General features: G+C 49.2%; 1 protein-coding gene across 3 annotated transcripts in view; it reads left to right on the plus strand.

Moving 5' to 3' along the window:
* The window catches only part of LOXHD1 (lipoxygenase homology PLAT domains 1), a gene marked incomplete at its 5' end in the record, with an annotated part of 134,435 nt that overhangs the window by 83,445 nt on the left and 33,083 nt on the right, over positions 1-17,907 (plus strand). For all 3 annotated transcript variants that reach the window (XM_081078305.1, XM_081078306.1, XM_081078307.1), the window contains 6 exons: positions 1,307-1,435; positions 2,580-2,744; positions 5,736-5,917; positions 10,602-10,718; positions 11,435-11,597; positions 15,334-15,488. In XM_081078305.1, the coding sequence (XP_080934431.1) occupies positions 1,307-1,435; positions 2,580-2,744; positions 5,736-5,917; positions 10,602-10,718; positions 11,435-11,597; positions 15,334-15,488 (911 nt within the window). The remainder of the gene's footprint in view (positions 1-1,306; positions 1,436-2,579; positions 2,745-5,735; positions 5,918-10,601; positions 10,719-11,434; positions 11,598-15,333; positions 15,489-17,907) is intronic.

The raw sequence follows: 17,907 nt of genomic DNA on the forward strand, positions 1-17,907 counted from the left end.
ACAAAGTGACCTAATCGATGATCTTGGGGTTTTATAATCTTAGCTCACATGCTAATACAATGGTGTGGTGGCAGAGCATGGAATCAAGTTTTACTGATTGATTTACATTTCTGCTCTACCACTTATTATCTGTGTGACCTTGGGAAAGTTGCTTCACCTCTCTGTACTTTAGTTTCCCCCACTTGTAAAATGGAGATTAAACTAGTGTATATCTCATAGAGTTGTGGATTTAATGAAATTGAACATGTAAAATATTTTAGACAAAATGACCCTCAGTAAACATTCAATATTATTATTTAATAGGTTAGAGCATGTATAATGAATGAATTGGGTGAGAACTTATAAATGTATGTAATTGTGTCACTGAACAATGTGCCATGGAATTGAGGGTCTCTAACAACTCCTTTTATTTGCCAAGGGATTTCTATGCGGTAGGTGCCTTCTTGAGCACTCAAAAGTCATCATCTTATTTAATCTTCACAACTCGATGGGAAGGCACCAAGACCACCCCTTTTGACATTTGAGGAAACCAAGTCTCAGAGAATTAAGTAATTTGCCCACAGCCACCCAGATAGTCAATGGGAAAGCCAGGCATCGAACCAAGGTCTGTCTGGTTTTGGTGCACTTAAACCAGTCTGTGATGGGCCTGTGAGTATCAGGAGACTTCCTGCCTGAGGTGGGCTCAGAGCTGGGACCTACAGGGGCAATGCCATGCATGCTGAGGCCAGGGGGATGGCAATGGCAGTGAGACCGCCTCAAATTTCAGACTGATGTCACAGCCAAGGTCCCAGGACAGATTACATAGCTGAGGTGGCTTGTGGGGGGCATTTGGAGCCATCCCTCATCTGTTATTCAGAGAAGGGTCTCCAGAGAATTCCCAAATGCCCCGCCCACATGGGAGTCCCTGTTTCTCCGGGGAGCATGGGGTGGGGGGCTTTGACCCTGGCTGTCTCCCCATGTGGAGAAATGGGAGGGGTGTGGAAGGAGAGCAGACACTGACAGGGCCCTACCACTCTCTCCTGGATGACCGTGGATAAGACACTTTGCCTTTAGATGTATCTCCTTTTCTTGAGATACAAACGGGAAATAAGAGTACATACCTCAGAGGGTTTTTGTGAAGCTCAATAAAAAGATATACACCAACACAAAATATGCCAAAGGGGCCCAGGGGATAATGATTGCACAGTCTAAAACTGATGAAAATTCACAAGTTTGGTCATTATGATGAAAGACTAAAAGGAGTGGTCAGACTAGGTTTGAAAGTTCTCAGGACCAGCCAATCATTTTGGGGTCATTTGGTTGGCAGGAATCACCTTCCTGGAATCTTCCAAGGTCAACAGCGACATGTTTGAGAGAGACAGCATCGAAATCTTCACAGTGGAGACACTGGACCTGGGAGAGTTATGGAAAATCAGGATTGGCCACGATAACACAGGTCTGGCTTCCCTCCCCTTTGTTCCTTGCTAAGAACAGAAAGACCACAGACAGGTCCCTATAGGGGTCTGGGAAAGCATCTAGGGGTAACTTGGATGTCATCTGCTTTTCCTAATGACACAACATCTTCAATTCCTTCAGCTCAGTGGAGCCCTGGCTACACACAGAAATTCTGATCTAAGTGGTCTGGGTGGGGCCTGGGCACTGGTGAATTTTAAAGCCTTCCCTCATCCCCCACCCCTAGTGATTTCAATGTGCAGCCAAATGTAAGAATCCCTGATCTAGCTCAGTGGTTCTCAAACTTGAGTGTGCATTAGAACCGTCTGGGGAAAGGGGTGGGGCTTGTTAAAACACAGATTTCTAGGTCCCATCCCCAGAATCTTTGATTCAGTAAATCTGGGCTGGGGCCTAAGAGTTTATATTTCTCACAAGTGATGCCGAGGCTGCTGTTTGGGGACCTGGGGACCCCCCTTTGAGAATCACTGATCTATCCAGTCCTTTCCAAGACCCACTGACACTCCAGCAAGACAAAGGATCTATCCAAGTTTGTTCTAAGTAAAGCCAGACTCATTTTCTTGGTCTTCAAACCGCGTCTTCTTAGTCTACAGAAGGTGGCCCTCCTGCCAGCCCCTGGGACTGAGGGAAGAGGTTCCCTGCCTGGCTGCCATTGCCTTCTTTAAGCTTGAGCGCTCCTTTCCACAGGGAATACGGACCATCAGTCCTTCACTGATTTCCCTGCCCTTCATGAACTGAGGCCAGGGATCTGGGAGTGTCTTTGCTGTCACGGGTTGAAATTATAAAGTCCTGTTAACATAGGCCTCTGTAGCATCTCTGGGCTCCCTGTTTGGAGTGCCTTCCACCAGGGACAATGTCCTTGCTTTTCTCTCCTCAGACTCCCTACCCTCCTGTCATCTCTTCCCCTGCTAATTTCATTGACAGCAGCCTGGAGTGTGAGGCAGCTTCAGCTGGGTGCATATTTTCACAGGAATCATGTTAGCAGTGCTGTAAACAAAAGGGATGACACGTTTATGGTGAAGCTGTGGGCATCAGCCACTGAGTAGGAAGGATGTTCAGAGTCCCTGAAGTTATCCATAGGAAGCCACGCTCTAGAAGTCCTTGACGGGTTCTGTCCCCTCTCCTTCCAGGCAAGGCTCCAGGCTGGTTTTTAGAGTGGGTAGAGGTGGATGCCCCGTCGCTTGGAAAGAGCATGACCTTCCCCTGCGGTCGCTGGCTGGCCAAGAATGAAGACGACGGAGCCCTCGTCAGGGATCTCTTCCACGTGGAGCTTCAGACAAGGCTGTACACACCATGTAGGAACTATCCACAACAGGCTGCCCTGCTTCCAGGCTCCATCACCCGCTCCCCTACCTGGGTCCTAAACCCTCCTCCAGTGTCCACGCTGGGCCAGGCCAACCTTAGAGATTGTGGTCTCTTCCTCCTTTCCCAAATTCTCTGGGCCCCATGCAAACTGTGGGCTGAGCCCTGGTCCCAGGGAAAGAAAATATGGGACTCATTCCAAGCTCCACCCCAAACTGGCTGGTGACAACAGGCAGAGAGCCTGACCTCTCTGGGATTCAGTTCCCTTGTCTGAAAAACAGAGATCAGAATACAGGATGGTTGTAAGATCCAAAAAGGAAGAAAGATAAAGGTCTAAATGAGAGATATAATTATCAACCCCATCATCAGTCCTCATTCTATTCATTAACACACGAGAAATTACCGCTATAAAATTTTAACGTGATGGGGGGGAAAAAGAAGTTGAAAATAAGTTAAATGTAATTCCTTTACCAGCTAAAGGAAAAGAGGAAGAGGAACAATTAGATAAGGTTTTGACACTTCCCTTCCACTGTCATAATCAGAAAGTATGTATTAAATATATACTCTTACATATAGGTACATACTAGACAGTGGGACTCAACCTGAAATCAACCAAACCATAAAAATCTGTCTGAATATGCTAAAAATCTGAACCAAACCGAGACGATACAATTTCTTTCTAAACAAATAATTAGGTATCCCAAAAGATTTCCCCCAGATAATTCATACTTAAACAGTGTGAATCAGTAGTGATAAAGATTTCCCCCCAAACAACTCATACTCCGACAGTATGAATCAGTGATGAATGTTTTTTTATTTTGTTTTGTTTTTCTGTGTGTGTGTGTGTGTGTGTGTGTGTGTTGTTTTTATTTTATTTTTTGCCTACAGCAATTAAACTGGAAATGACCAGATCATCAAAATACTTGTTGGTGCAAAGCCTGAAATAAAGTGGCATTTCCCTCTAGTAAAGTTCCTGCATATACAAAGCAAGTTCTAGGTCCAGCCTGAGCCCGCAGAATCTGACTGTACTCTAGGTCAGACACACTGATCTGACAGATGTACATAGAGCTGGCCGCAGTATTGGCAGGGAGCCTTGTCAAACAGGGACAGAAGTACCTGTTTCTCCCTTTGTGCCGTAGAGTAGGCCTCACTCTCTATAGGAAGAAAAAAAAAAGAATTTGTATAGCCTGACCTTGGAAATATTCAGTTCCAGTCTTATATTAAAACCAATTCACTTGCCCTTTGTCTTACACACACATTTGCCAGAAAGAAAACAAAGTGCAGGAGAGACTTGACTTTCAGACTGACCAGTCTTGGAGGCAACTTCAAAGTGCAGCTCTCCCCAGGCGGGAGCACACAGAGGAGGGGTGTGCTATTCAGAACCTACTTCCCTGATAGGTAAAGGTCTTGGGGGCCCAAAGCCAGAGAGTTCCGGGGACTGGGAAGCTATAGTCCCATCATCAGGAGCCTAGAAAGAATCAAGACAGTTGGTTCATCAAGGCTGCTCAGTACGTGTGAAACCATGAAGAACAGAACCAGACGAAGCCATGCACGAACTGGCTGAAATGTGCTGCCCACACAGCAGAGGCATATAAATTAGGAAGGGGGATGTTGTGATGTCTGAACGTATAGGCTCCACAGAGAAGGCAGGAGGCAGTGTAGAGCCCTGAATGTCAGAATCACGCCATGTCAGGGCTGGGAGGGACCTTAGTCTTCAACCTGTGTTCTCAGGATCCCAGAGAGTTGAAGCCAGCATCTGAAAGCAGCTGGAGGGAGGAGAGGAAGGGCTAAGAAAGGACAGCTTCCCCAGTTCATGCCATCCACAGCAGCTCTTCAGCTTTAACAAGTCAACATTGTTTTCTGAGTAAATGTATTTATAAGAATCCCATAGTTAAAGAAGCTGAAAACCACAGACCTAGATAACCCCCTCATTTTACAGGTAAGGAAACTGAGGCCCAGAGAAGTATAGACATTTGCCCAAGGACACACAGCAGCTCAATGGCAGAGGTAGAACTAGAAACCAGGGAGCAAATTGGAGCCCAGGCCTAGGACAATGAGGGCGAAGGGTAGGCTCTTCCTGCCCAGACATTTCTAGGGCTTCTCCCACTGCTGGATAATCTCAGGAAAGCTCAAATCCATTGCCAGTTTCTCTGCGCAAGGCCTCTTGGACCACAGGTCATGGAGAAACCCAAGAGGACTGAGAGGAGAGCCCTGTTCAGGCCCTGTGGGACCAGCAGTCACCTGCATAGGCCACCCCTCCCTGTGCCTTGTGGGTAGGCAACAGTACTCACCTCCAATTTATGACAACAGTACCCATAGAGGTTGACCACTCAGGATTTGGGGGCAGACAAGCCTGGGTTCAAGTTCAAGTTCCACCACTGACCGGCCATGTGACCTAGGGGTAGTTACTTCGCCTCTCTGAGCCTTGGTTTTCTCATTTGTAAAATGGAGTATAATAATACCTACTCCCTGGAGTTATTGTGAATAACTAAGGAATGCAGCATGCTGAACACGAAGTCTGGCATATAGCAAATACTCAATGAATAACAACTATTACTACTGCAAGTATATTACTACAATTCTACCACAAAGTAATCATAGTAAATTAAAAGCAAATTCCTCTTCTGGAGAAGGTTGGAGTCACCTGTGAGAAGGTGACTTCTAAAGTGATTCCTTTCGAGGGTCAAAATCACGGAATAAGGTTAATTTCCATTTGAGCTGTATCTCTGGGTTTCCTTTCTTTTTTATTGTGACCCAGAGGAAGTAGACGCATTTATATACAAATGCAAAACACAAAAATGTCACAAAGAATTTTAGCTCACTGTGTTAGGTAAACCTGGACCGAATGGAGGTCCAGGTCCCCAGGCAGCAGCTCCTGGGGAAGAGGTCCAGGGTGGCGGTGCAGGTGAAGAACTTGACCTTGCCTGTGTTTGCTTCTTGTTCTCATGACCCCTCTGATTTAACCCTCTGCCCCCTATCCTCAGTTGTTCCTTATGAGATCACCTTCTACACGAGCGACGTGTTTGCCGCGGGGACAAACGCCAGTGTCTTCATTGTCATCTACGGCTGCGATGGTTTGTGCACCGAGCAGAGGAAGTTGTGCAGCAACAAGAGGGAACAGAAGGTGTTCTTTGAGAGGAAGTCTGCCTCGCGCTTCATTATGGAGGTACGTGGGCTCCGCAGGCTGCTAGGGAGGTGAGGTGGGCCCAGAAGACGGAGGAAGAGAAGGATCCCTGTGAGAGACAGACGTGTCTTTCACCTGGATGGGCCTCTGTGAGTGAGAAAGATGGGCCTCTCTGGGCCTCAGTACATCTGAGGAACCAGGAGGATGGTGAGCCTTGCCCTGTCTCTCCAGAACTGGTGCCAGGGTCAAAGCTCATAATGAGTGGATAGAGCTTGGGAAAACCAGAGGCACAATTCCACCCCCACTGGGACCATGTTTAGTGCTACCAACAGCAGACATGTCTCCACAGGAAGACCCTGGCTTCCTGACTCACTCTTCGCACAGCTGTGTCTCCCGCTCATCCACCGAGCTATGGCCAAGGAACCTGATACAGAACACCCCACGTGTTCCTTGGCTTCCTCCTCAGCTCTGGCCTAGAGGTTTGGTTGGTTGATGTTTGCTATGGATATGGGTCACAGCTCCTTGATCTCCTGTACACCTCAGTTCAGTACCTCCCGTGTGCACCCACTGTGCGTCCCCTGTGCACCCACTGTGTTAGACTGGGTGGGAGAGACAAGAGAAAGGGAGAACCCGGACTCAGCCGCAAGGGGCTTGCAGTCCAGTTGGGGAACCCCCAGCCTCCACATAAACTTAATGAGAGAATTTGGCAGTCATCCCAATGGGTGCTCCTGTGGGTAAGAAGACGCTGTCATACAGCTTTACCTGTATTAACTTCCTTAACCCTCAGAGCAACCATGGGCTGTGATTATTATACCTGTTTGAAAATGGGGAAACTGACGCACAGAGTGTTTAGTCGCTTACATAAAATCACACAGCTGGAGTGTAGGGGAAGCAGGATTCAAACCCAGGGGGACTGGCTCAGAATACGTGCTCTTAGCCCCTACAGTAGACTAGCCCGTGGGGATGAGGGCGTATGGCAGGGCTGACTGAGTCTGTTGTGGGTGTCAGACACGAGAGAAGCTCCCTGGAAATGATGGCTTTGAGCTGGATCTGTAAATGGTCATAAGAAGGGACAAGGAGGGGAAGACTGCTGAGCCAGGGGACCATTGTGGTAGAAGTAAACACAGCACATGGTTTGAGATTCAGCCAAAGGAGACATGACTAAGAGAGAGGACCCGATGAAGCAGGACTTAAAGGGGACACTTCTGAAGGAGAAGAGCTGGAAGTCTCAGGAGTCTGGACTCTCCAGTTAGTGGAGACCTTTGGAGATGTGGCCCCTGTTTTCTGATGGGAAACAAAGTCCAGAGCCCCTTCCTTCTTCTCTGGCCAGTGTCTGTCTCAGGGACTCCCTGCTCCCTCCCCACCTTCTCTGGGAGAAATTAACATTTGTGGGAAGGTTGCCATCTTGGTGGAATATTTCAGCAAGGAAAATTCAAGAGTGATTCATCTATCTACACAAAATCACATCTCATCCACCCAAGATGTCGTGGGGAGTGAGTCATCCCAGCCTGATACTTTCAGTGGCTGAGCTGTGATTACACCTCAACATGACTTCCGGGGGGTTTTATCAATGAAATCGCAACTAACAGGCAGCTATCATTTGCTAGTCATTTGTTGCTGTTTTTTTCCTTTTCTCTTTTCATATCTATTTGGGTGTTGGGGGAGTAGAAGAACTTGGAAACACGTGAAAAAGATTTGCTTTTTCTTCATATCTCATTTTTGACTGATCTTCGGGTAAGAGGATGAGCTGTGGATTGCAAGCCCATAGCCCTGGGTTCTGGTTCTGGCTCAGGCACGGACCACGAACAAGATACACCTTCGTTCTGTGTCCTCATCCTAAGACACAGGAATTGACTGGGGAAATTGCAGTAATAGCTAATATTTATTGAGCACTTCCCATGTGCCAGCCCTGTTGTAAGCACTTGATGTGTACCAACTCTTTTAACCCTCATCACCATTTCAAGAGTTAGATAGTATAAGTAAATCCCATTTTGCAGCTGAAACGGCACGGTGAGCTTAAGTAACTTGCTCATGGTGTCATATTTACCGAACAGCAGAACCAAGGTTTAGACTCAAGCAGTTCCATTCCAGAGCCTTCCCTGCTTAATTCTTTCACCTCTCGGAAGAACACTAGGGTCCCTTCTGATTCTGGCATTGTCTGAGTGCATCCCTGAGGCCCTCCACCGATGGCCAGCGGGTCCCCGAAGCCCTTCTTGCTCTCTGAGGGTCACGGCTAAGATGGCCTCCCTGGCACAGCCCACGTGATGGCTGGATGGTTAAGATTACAAAAGTACGATCAAAGCCCGGGTTCGCACATCTCACACCTCAGAGATGGGATGGGGAAGGAGGAAAAGAAGTCCCTGGACATGGTGTGAAGCAGACGAGTCTTCACTCCCTGGTTCTGATAAGCAGGTCAGTGTCCTCAAGGGGAGATTCTCTGAGCCAAGGATGTCACCTATAGCCTCCATGTTTCTCCCACTGTGAAAAAATAAGGCCTCGTTAAAAATATCCACAGCACTAACATCAGCCTGAAATTTCTGACCTTTGTTTAATGATTCAGAAAGCCCCTTGGGGGCTTGCAAGGCACTCCACTTCTCTGATGAAGCCTGAGTGAGCTGGCCAGTGGGGAGTTGGGGGAGGAATGCAGGGGAGCAGAAGCAACGGCATCTGTAGCACCCATGTTAATTCACAGTTTCCAGCAATGTGGTGCCATGCTAGTCACCCGGAAGGACAGCATGGTTGACAAAAAGAACCACGTCTGGGGTCTTAGACCTAGAAGTAACCTCAAGGGTTTACCCTTCCCACACCCCTGCCTTCAGTTGGGTGAGACATTATTCTCCCCCTATTTTATAGATGAGGAAGTTGAGGCCTGGAAGGTCAAGTGATTTGCCTCAGATCACATAGCTCATAGGTGGCAGGGCCAAGACTACAGTTGGGAAGGATGAGGGTGAAGTGGGAGTGGGGGGAGGTTCCCCAAACAGTGCTAATGGGCCTCCCCTTTGGCTGCCTATTGCGGGTGGGTGTCTGAGGAGGGGGGAAACCTGGTTGGAGGCTGTTGCAGTTCATTCAAAGGTCGCTTCCATCTGGGGTTACAGAGTCTTCCCATTTGATGAATGACTCAATCATTCAGACACCATTCATTTATCAAGAGTCCTCATCCACCTAGAGCTGACTATGCCATCTCCTTGTAGCACTGAGAAGTTGGTAGAGCAGGGCAGGCAGGTAGCCAGCTCCGCAGAGGGCCTGCAGAAAACTCAAGTCTACACACACACACACACACACACACACACACACACACACACCTGTTAAATCAAATCTTGAAGCATGAATTCCATAAGCCAACCATGAGCCAGGGCGTCTGGATACTCCCTGTTCTCTTTTCCTTGTGCCCCCATTTCCTCATCTCTTTCTTCGTCCTGTTATTGCCCAGATGCTCAGAGGGATGAGGCAGGGTGTAGATCCATATGTATGGCACCATTTCAGAGGAGCGTGTGACACATGAGAACTGGGAGAGGCCCAAGAGTCCCTGGAGACCCTGGAGTGGCAGCCTGGCAGAAAGACAGCCAGGGAGGCAGCTGCCAGCTGACTAGATGACCTTGCCTAGTGTCTGGCCACCTCACTGCTTCCTTAGAGGGCTCCAAGAGAAGTATCTGTCATTCCTGACTGAGCCCCTCCCCTACACGCCGGCCCCACAGGGGCCCCACAGGCTCCAGGCCGGCGAGAGGAGAGATTACAGCTGCTGAATTTCAGGGACTCACTATGGCCCACATGGATCCACTTTTCTGTTCAGGGGGACTTTCACACGCGCCAGCTTGGTTACGGTTCAATATTGTATGTGAGAGAACCTGGCCGACTTTACCACTCGTGTTTTGCAGATGAGGAAACACTCATTCTTTCAGACTTTCAGTCAATACTTATTCAGTACCTAGGTCACAGGCTGTTTTCTGGGCTTTGGGGGGGGGGCCCCTGCCCGGTGGCTTTCAGGGGTGGAGGAGAGGGAATCACATGAATAGACTTCCAACTGTGAGAAGTGCTCTGTGTTGGGTTGGGGCAGGGGCGGGGTGGGGGAGGGGCGGGGGGGGTGCATAGGATGCTATAAGAGCCTATCAGGAAGAGATCTGACTTTTTCTGAATGGTTCAGGGGGTTTCCCTGAGGAAGGGGTCCTTGAGCTGAGGCCTGAATGATGAGGTTGAACAGACAGACACTGGTTTAGGTAAAGAGGAAAAGAGGGGCAGGGAGAGCATATGCCAGGGCTCAATGGCAAGAGAATGTCAAGTCCAAGGGACTGGAATGTGAGGGATATAGAAGAGGAGTGGCTGGAGAAGGAGGGGCCTCTTGGAAGACCAAGGAGAGGATCAAGCTGGCAAGACGGGGCATAGGCAGAACTAGAACTCACCTTCTGGTACTCACGTCAGTTCTCAAGCTGGGAATGAGCTGCTCCAGGGTAGGTCGTGGAAGAAAAAGAGCTGGGCTCTGCCATGAAAAGAAGGCACAACCTTCCAGAGGTTGATTGAACTGAGTTCTGGAAACGAGGCTGATTTTAAGGGGGTGGAAGAGCATGAACATGGCATGTGTGGGGGCTGGCTTGGCTGGACAATGGAGAAAAAGTGACCCCTGGAAATTCAAAGGGTCTCCGGGTGATGCCCTGGGGAGGCAGAGTTTTGTTCAGCTTGTACTTTCTTGGACCTGTCAGCTAACATCTGGTGCATTATCTCCTTTCCAAAGTTAGAAGATGTGGGAGAAATCATTGAAAAAATTCGGATTGGCCATGATAATACGGGTATAAATCCCGGGTGGCACTGCGCCTACGTGGAAATCCGCAGGCTCCTTCCAGATAAAGATGTGAGTTTCTGATTGCTCTGTCCTGCTGTTCCTAGTGTCTCTTTCCAGAAGAGATTCAAGGCAGATTCGTTGTAAGAACCTGCAGCCTTATTAAGCTGAGAGAAAATCTTCTGAGACAAATTCTCCCAGTTCACTCAGCACACGGGAACTAGCTCCGGTTCCAAGCAGAACCTTGTAGAACCTGGGTTAGGGGTCTGGAGGAGGGTCTGGGCAGACATGGCCCTGCTCCCACCCCAAGGCCATACTACTAGAGAGTGACCAAGCATGCCCTGCCTGCTATTTGAGGTGAATACAGAAGGAAATCCACCTGAACAATTGGGAAAACATTCCGAAACCACAGGATTCCAAACCTAAGAGGCAGTTCTCAGTCATGGCTGTGGATCTTAGTGACTTGGGAGAAATTGAACAATACAGAGCCCTTCCCCTTGCCCACGGCATGTGCATCTCTGAGATGGGAGTCCAGATATCTATTCTTAAGTGACCCTGGGAACCCCGGCCTTCAAGAGCCAGCCCTGATAAGGTTGTATACGTCTTAAAGACGAGATCGGCTGCAATTGGGGTGGGGTTGTTGGGGGGGCTCCCTGTGGCTTTTGCATTATCTATGGGGCTCCATGACCTTTGTCCTTGGTTCCCAAGAGTGTTGACATGCTGATGAACCACAGAAAGTGGCAGTTTCCACATTAAGGACTAACTTTTTTCTTGCCTCCTCACCCCAGGGTACAGAGACCTTTACTTTTGCTTGTGATCGATGGCTTGCCACCTCAGAGGATGATAAGAAGACCATTCGAGAACTGGTCCCTTTCGACATCTTCACTGAGAAATACATGAACGATGGATCCTTAAGGCAAATCTATAAGGAAGTGGAGGAGCCGCTGGACAGTAAGTGGTGCGATCGCCCTCCTCACCTCCTTTGTAAGGCACTTTCCCTGTGCCAGGTGGGGCCTTTGTACCCAGAAGAAAGAGTCTATTATTATCTTCATTCCGTGGAGGGCACAACTGAGGCTCACAGAGGTGATGTAACCTGCCGAAGTTCACACAGTTAATAAATGGCAGGGCTATTCTTCAAAGTCTCAGCTGTCTCAGTCAAGGTTTGTACTCAAGTCCTTTCCTGGTCTGACAGAGTGATGGTACACCCAGATAATGTGTTCTCCTGTGCCTGGTCCCAATTACCCCGGTCCTGATTCTGTCCCTTCTCTTGCTTTCTTTGTCTGTGGTGCTTGGTCCTCTCTGCTCTTTCTGGATTCAGCTGTCCAAACCCAGGATGAATCCAGAAGCTTCCTGGATGAATCCATGACTGGAGCTGTGGTTTATTTGTTCTCAGGGCCTGGCTGCAGCTTCGGAGTGACCGAGGTCATGGGTTTCTTTTCTGTTGGAGTCAGTTACCTTAATCCATTCCTCACTGATGTCGTTTCCTCTGCAGGATTTGCATCAGCCTGACCATACACTTCTGTACTTCTTCATTGCTATTGAGCCACCATTTTCTGGTTGTCTTCCTACCTCTCTGACTGAATGCTATTTTCCTTTCTCGTGCCAGGTGGTATTGATTCCAGGCTCGGTCCTCAGCCTTCTCTTCTCCTTTCTTTCTACTGTGTGTGTGTTTACACATGTGAGTGTATGAGTCACACACACACACACACACACACACACACACGTGCATTCATCCTGGACCATATGGACAGAGTCACACCCCTGTTTTGGCCAGCGGTGCCAATGTCCATGTTCTCCACTACGTTATTCACCAGCTACCAGCTCTAAATAAGCTTTAGCCATGTCAAAAATCAAATTCACTTGCAAACAAACAGACTTTCTACTATGATGACATACAAGAGAATACTTTTGTATTTTAGCTTTGATAAAAGATCAGAGACGCTATGAAACCTTGGAAATCCAGCTTATATTTGTTGCACTGCCTTCTTGGATAAAACTGGAATAAAACCCAAGATTCTAGGCCCCATATGGAGCCAGGGGATATAAAATAGCTCTAACATTTCTGTTCATCTGAGCTGCCACTGCTTAGAGATAAAAGCAAGTGTTGCCTCAATAACATGCCATTCCCTATCCATATCCTTTTCTCTGAATTTTCTTTGTTATGAAATCTGGGGTATAATTCCCTTTTGTACTTGGATCCCACAGGACATTCTGGAAAGCTGTCCCAGTGGCACCTTTGGGCTGCTCTGTATTAATAACACGCTGCGGACCCACTGGGCTTGGTGATGTTTCTAGGGAAACATCTTTCCACTGAGCGCTGTGTGGCCCGGGTGGGATGGGGAGGGAGGAGGATCCAGAAATAGCTGGATTTGACTGCATAGCTGCATTGCTCAGCACCTGAAGCTGAATCAGTTTTTCTAATTCCCAAAAGACTAAAGAAAGCAGTGGCGGGTTGGAGAGGGGGAGCAGGAAGGCCGTTTAATCACAGCCCCTGGGGACACAGCACCCCGCTCTGGAACAAGGGCTCCTAGGAAATGTCCTGCCCAGGTGTAGAGCGTGGCTAAATGCACAGCCAGGAAATGGATGGAGAGAAAAATGGGGGGACAGGAGGTAGGGGCACCTGGGAAGACAGTCCACTGTTATGACTCCACTGTGAGAAACTTCCACATGTTGCTCATGTCAGTATTAGCCAGACAGGCTTGGGTAATGTTGACTCTTTTCCACACCAAAGAGAAGGTTTTATTTAGGAATGCAGCATGTGAAATGCTGGCAGGATTCTGCACTGAGCTGAGCGAGGTGGGTGGAGGGGGCAGTGTCACTAGCCCTGGTTCCCACCCTTGAGGGAGGGAGGGCTCTGAGAGTGATTCTCACAGTGCAACTTGGAGATTTGGAGAGCAGAATGCTGGGGAGGGCTACGGAGAGGGAGAGGATGGGTAGGGAGACGGTTTGCCAAAGGGGGTGCAGGAGGGCGTAGATTTCAGGTTCGGACGTGAGTTGTGACTGTGGCCTAGTCAGGTGGACGTGTCCCCTAGGTGACAGAGGTATGGATCCAGAGCACAGAAGATACAGACTCAGGGAACTTATGGAAGTCAACACCCAGGGCATGCAGAGTGAGAGCCGTAGGAAGTGGATGGAACTGGGAGTCAGTGGTATCCAGGGGGCAGACAGGAGATCAGAAACCCATAAAGCTGTTCAAGAAGGAGCAGCCAGAGAAGCAGAAGGAGAGCAGGGGAGAATAACGCTGTGGGATCCAAGGGGAATTGAAGAAAGTAATAGGAACGAAGTGGTGGGCGTCTATGTGTTCCATAACCAGGGATATGAGCAACTCCTATCACCTTACTTTTCTAAATTTAATTAAATGTAGTTCTGAGCCTACTAGCGAGGGTTGGTAAGAAAGTCCATGCTGTCCCTGAAAGGGTCTTATAAGGGTCTTATAAGAATCCCGAGGCTCCCAGGAGGGGTGCGGCCCTTCGTCCAGGACGGGTGCCAGCTGTACCTGTGCACTCCTGCCACTCAGAAACACTGCTGTGGGCTCCCTGCTGGCATGCAGGTGTTGTTTCTCTGGGTGGCAGAAATGCTTCTCCACAGACCTTGGCTTTGTCATGAAATCCTCTCGTCAGCCTTGAGATCTCCTCGTTTCAACTCCCCAGGTATGCCATAGCCGTCTCCCTGTTGGGTCTCTGTGTGCAGGTGAGGAGTTGCTGATACCCAGGGAGACTCCCAACTCTTACCTGCTCCCAGGCTGGGAAAACTACCTTTCCTCCCAGTTGGCCCACTTCCACCCTTCACCTCAAAGCCACAACTTCCCTCCCTCCCCTTGGGGATAATCCATCTAGGTCCCCTCTTCCTTGGCTGAAACTCAAAAGTTCATAGGACAGAGGAATATGGAGAAGGGACAAAGAATCCTTAGCCTTCATCAAAACTCACGACTTGCCTCCCCACCCCGCCCACCCCAGAGTGGAGGTTGGGAAAGGAGATACTGTATTCTTCCTCCATGAGCCCATAGCAGCAAAGCACAAACAAGACAGCATTCACTTTTATATTCCTCAATAATTTTTAATAATTGTCACACCAATTTTTATCAGGCCCATCCCACAGGCCATAAAGATGAAGGGGAGGGTGGCAGGCACTGGGGCTTTGGTGAGAGGGATTTTCCTGGAGCTCTGGGAACAGGTAGTAAATGGCAGTTGGTTGAAGAATAAATGAAAAGTAGGAAATGGGCACTGAGGGGAAACTGTTCTTTCAAAAACGTTTGATCTTTTCGGTAAACTGCTTAGAAGGATCTGGAGTGGCTCCTGGTCACCCTCAAATGAGAAGGGACATTATTGTCAGTGTGTCAGGGCTAGTAGATTTAGTGGCCACTTCGTGCACAGGTCAGGTGGTTTCCTGAGTCTTTCTCCCAGATGCTACAGGTAGCTGGATGGGTAGTCTGAAGGGCCCTAGGAGAAGTCGCCATCCTTTGGGTCTCAGAAGTCCTGTGTCTGGACGCACTTCCTGCTGGTGAGTCCACACAGACTGGTAGCAGAAGGTACATAATTGATTAACAACAAGGAAGACACTTCTCCTTTGAGGCCTGGGCTAGAAGCCTAAGGCCTCCTGCAAATCCAGTTCCCCCAAACCTAAAGCGATGCCCTCCTTTTCTTCCCTTTGTCCCTCTGTCTGTCTGTCTGTCCAACTGCCTGCCCAGTTGTGCTGTACTCGGTACAGATCTTCACAGGAAACATTCCTGGGGCCGGGACGGATGCCAAGGTTTACATTACCATCTACGGGGACCTGGGGGACACCGGGGAACGGTACCTTGGCAAGTCAGAGAACCGCACCAACAAGTTCGAGAGAGGAACGGTAAGAGGGACACACGGAGGTGCCCCCTCCCTTTCTCCTCCCCAGGTCCAGTTATCTGGGGCCCAGCTCTTCTTGGTCCCCGAGGCTGTCTGGGAAATTTGCCCTTCCCCCTGCAGAGGGCTGGTCCCCTCTCTCAGCCTGGGCACAGGCCCTGGGTCCTGCATATGAGGTGAGGGTGGGGCTTGAGCAAGCAAGAGGCCTAGTGGAGCCGCGGGTTGCCAGCTATGGGGAACCGGGCCGTCTGCAGAAACTGGCCCACTGTGGGCAGGTCGCCGAGTGGCTGGCCTGCACAGACAGAGGCTTGAACTGGGGTGCTGGAGGCCTGGTTCTGCCACCAATTCCTCCCTTTGCTCATCTCTAAAACGAAGGGATCTGATGTGAATCAGTTAAACTGCATTGTGCAGAGCCCTGGGCAGCACCAAGGCCCTTGGGAACCACGCAGGGGTGGAGTAAGCAGATGGGCATTCACTTTCCCAACACGTGGATCCATTTGACCTGGACAATCTGTTGGGGTGCCAAGCAAAGGGTTCTGTGGGTAAAAACAAAACAAAACAAAAAAAGCGTGAACACACGCGACCATATGATGTCTAAAGCCCCGCCAGCTCTGTCCAAATTTCCCTTCCCACTAGCTCGGCTTTCCTCTCCCAGCCCCGCTCCTCACTCTCCTGTGCCCTTTCTGCCTTAACCCCCTTTACTCTCTCCTCAGCCTCTTTCCCTTCTCTCCATTCACCTAAACCTGCTGGAAACCCCCCTAGGCCAGGCTGTAGTGGCAGGCTGATCGGAGCAAGGTGACTGGCTCTTCACCCAATCTGTGGGCCTGCCTGCGGCCATGAACACGTGGGCCTTTTGTGCATCGACCCGTGGGCATTTATTGAGGTCTCCCTGAGCCTGACCCTCAGCCAGGCATGACCTTTAGTGTTCAAATATTTGCTGCAGATGAGGAGGAAATGAACTCTGGAACAAGGAAAGCAGGTGTCATCTAATTGCATCTGCAGCTGGCTGGTGACCCCATGAGCCAGGCCACCTGGAAGACGCCCCAGCCTGGCCATGAGGTCCCTGTGGGGTCAGGTCCTGGGCTCCCATTCATTTGCTCCATCATCCAGATATGAACCATTTCCCTTTAGCTCTGGTTTATTGCTTCTGAAGTGGAAATAGTACTGTGATAGCTACTTAGAGCCCTGGGCTGACAAAACAGGATGAGAGATATAACAACACTTTGTATTAGGGAAGAATAATTTCACACACACAGACACACACACACACACACACACACACACACACACACGATAGAACTGTCCCTGCATTTGTAAGATAGCGTGTAAGGTAGCTAATAGGAAGTCTATCCATTTTGGAAAAATGGAATGTCTAAGAGGTCAGTGACTCATGGATTGTTTCTGACTCTACGCCAGGGATGTGATTATCAGGCTCAATCACACATGCTGCTGTGGGATGTGGCAGTGCCAGGCAGTAGCCAGGCACTCAGACCAGTGGCTGGGGCCGAATCACCCAAGTTCAGATCCTGGCTCTGACACTGACTAGCTGTGTGATCTTGGGCAAGTTACTTAGCATCTCTGGGCCTCAGTTTCTTCTGCCATAAGATAAATTCACTGAATTAAAACATATGAAGTGCCTAGAACCATGCCTGGCGTGAAGCTGGCCCTTTATTAGTGCTGGGTGTTGACAAGGCTTGGGAGACCCCACCTTTCCCTGACGTCACTGATGCCCAGAGCTGATGCCTGGTAAATGCTTATCAAATAGCAGTGTGCCTCATACAGCTGGTAGATCCATCTTCGTTTGTGGCTATACCCACTGAGCCTGGCACAGAGTAGGCACAAGAAATATTTGTTGAACGAAGAAGTGAATGACAGTATAAATGAAGATGATGCAATCCATTCCCCTCTGTGTTCAGAGTCAGATTTTCTTTTCTCCTAGCAATTGTGACATTACAACAAAAATTGTCACTCCATTCTGCCCAGTCCCTTTCTCTTCCTTTCCTTTGGTTTTGACGTCTCATCAGGGGGAGATGGAGCTGCTGCTGGCTCCGTCATGATGATCTGTGTGACTTTAAGTTCACTGCTGAGCATCAAAAAGCTTCCATTTCTCTAATCACTGGCTCCAGAATCCAGGAATTGTTCTCGACACCCCTCTTCTCTCAGCCCCCCTGCCCCACCCACATCCAGTCAATCACCAGGTCTTGAAGATTCTCCCAGATGAGCCCTGTCAACTCCACCTCCATTCAGCCCTTCCTTATCTCATCTCATCTCACTTATTGAACAAGCCTGACTCCCTGCTCCAGGCTCCTGAAACCTGACCCATTCTCTGGCTCTCCAGTTAACCTATTCAAAAGTGATGGAGTCACTCCCTCACTTCAGCCCATCAGGGGCTCTCTACCCATCCCAGATCTGGCCTGAGCCCTCCA

This window comes from Rhinolophus hipposideros (genome assembly GCF_964194185.1).
Source record: "Rhinolophus hipposideros genome assembly, chromosome: 17".
NCBI lineage: Eukaryota > Metazoa > Chordata > Mammalia > Chiroptera > Rhinolophidae > Rhinolophus > Rhinolophus hipposideros.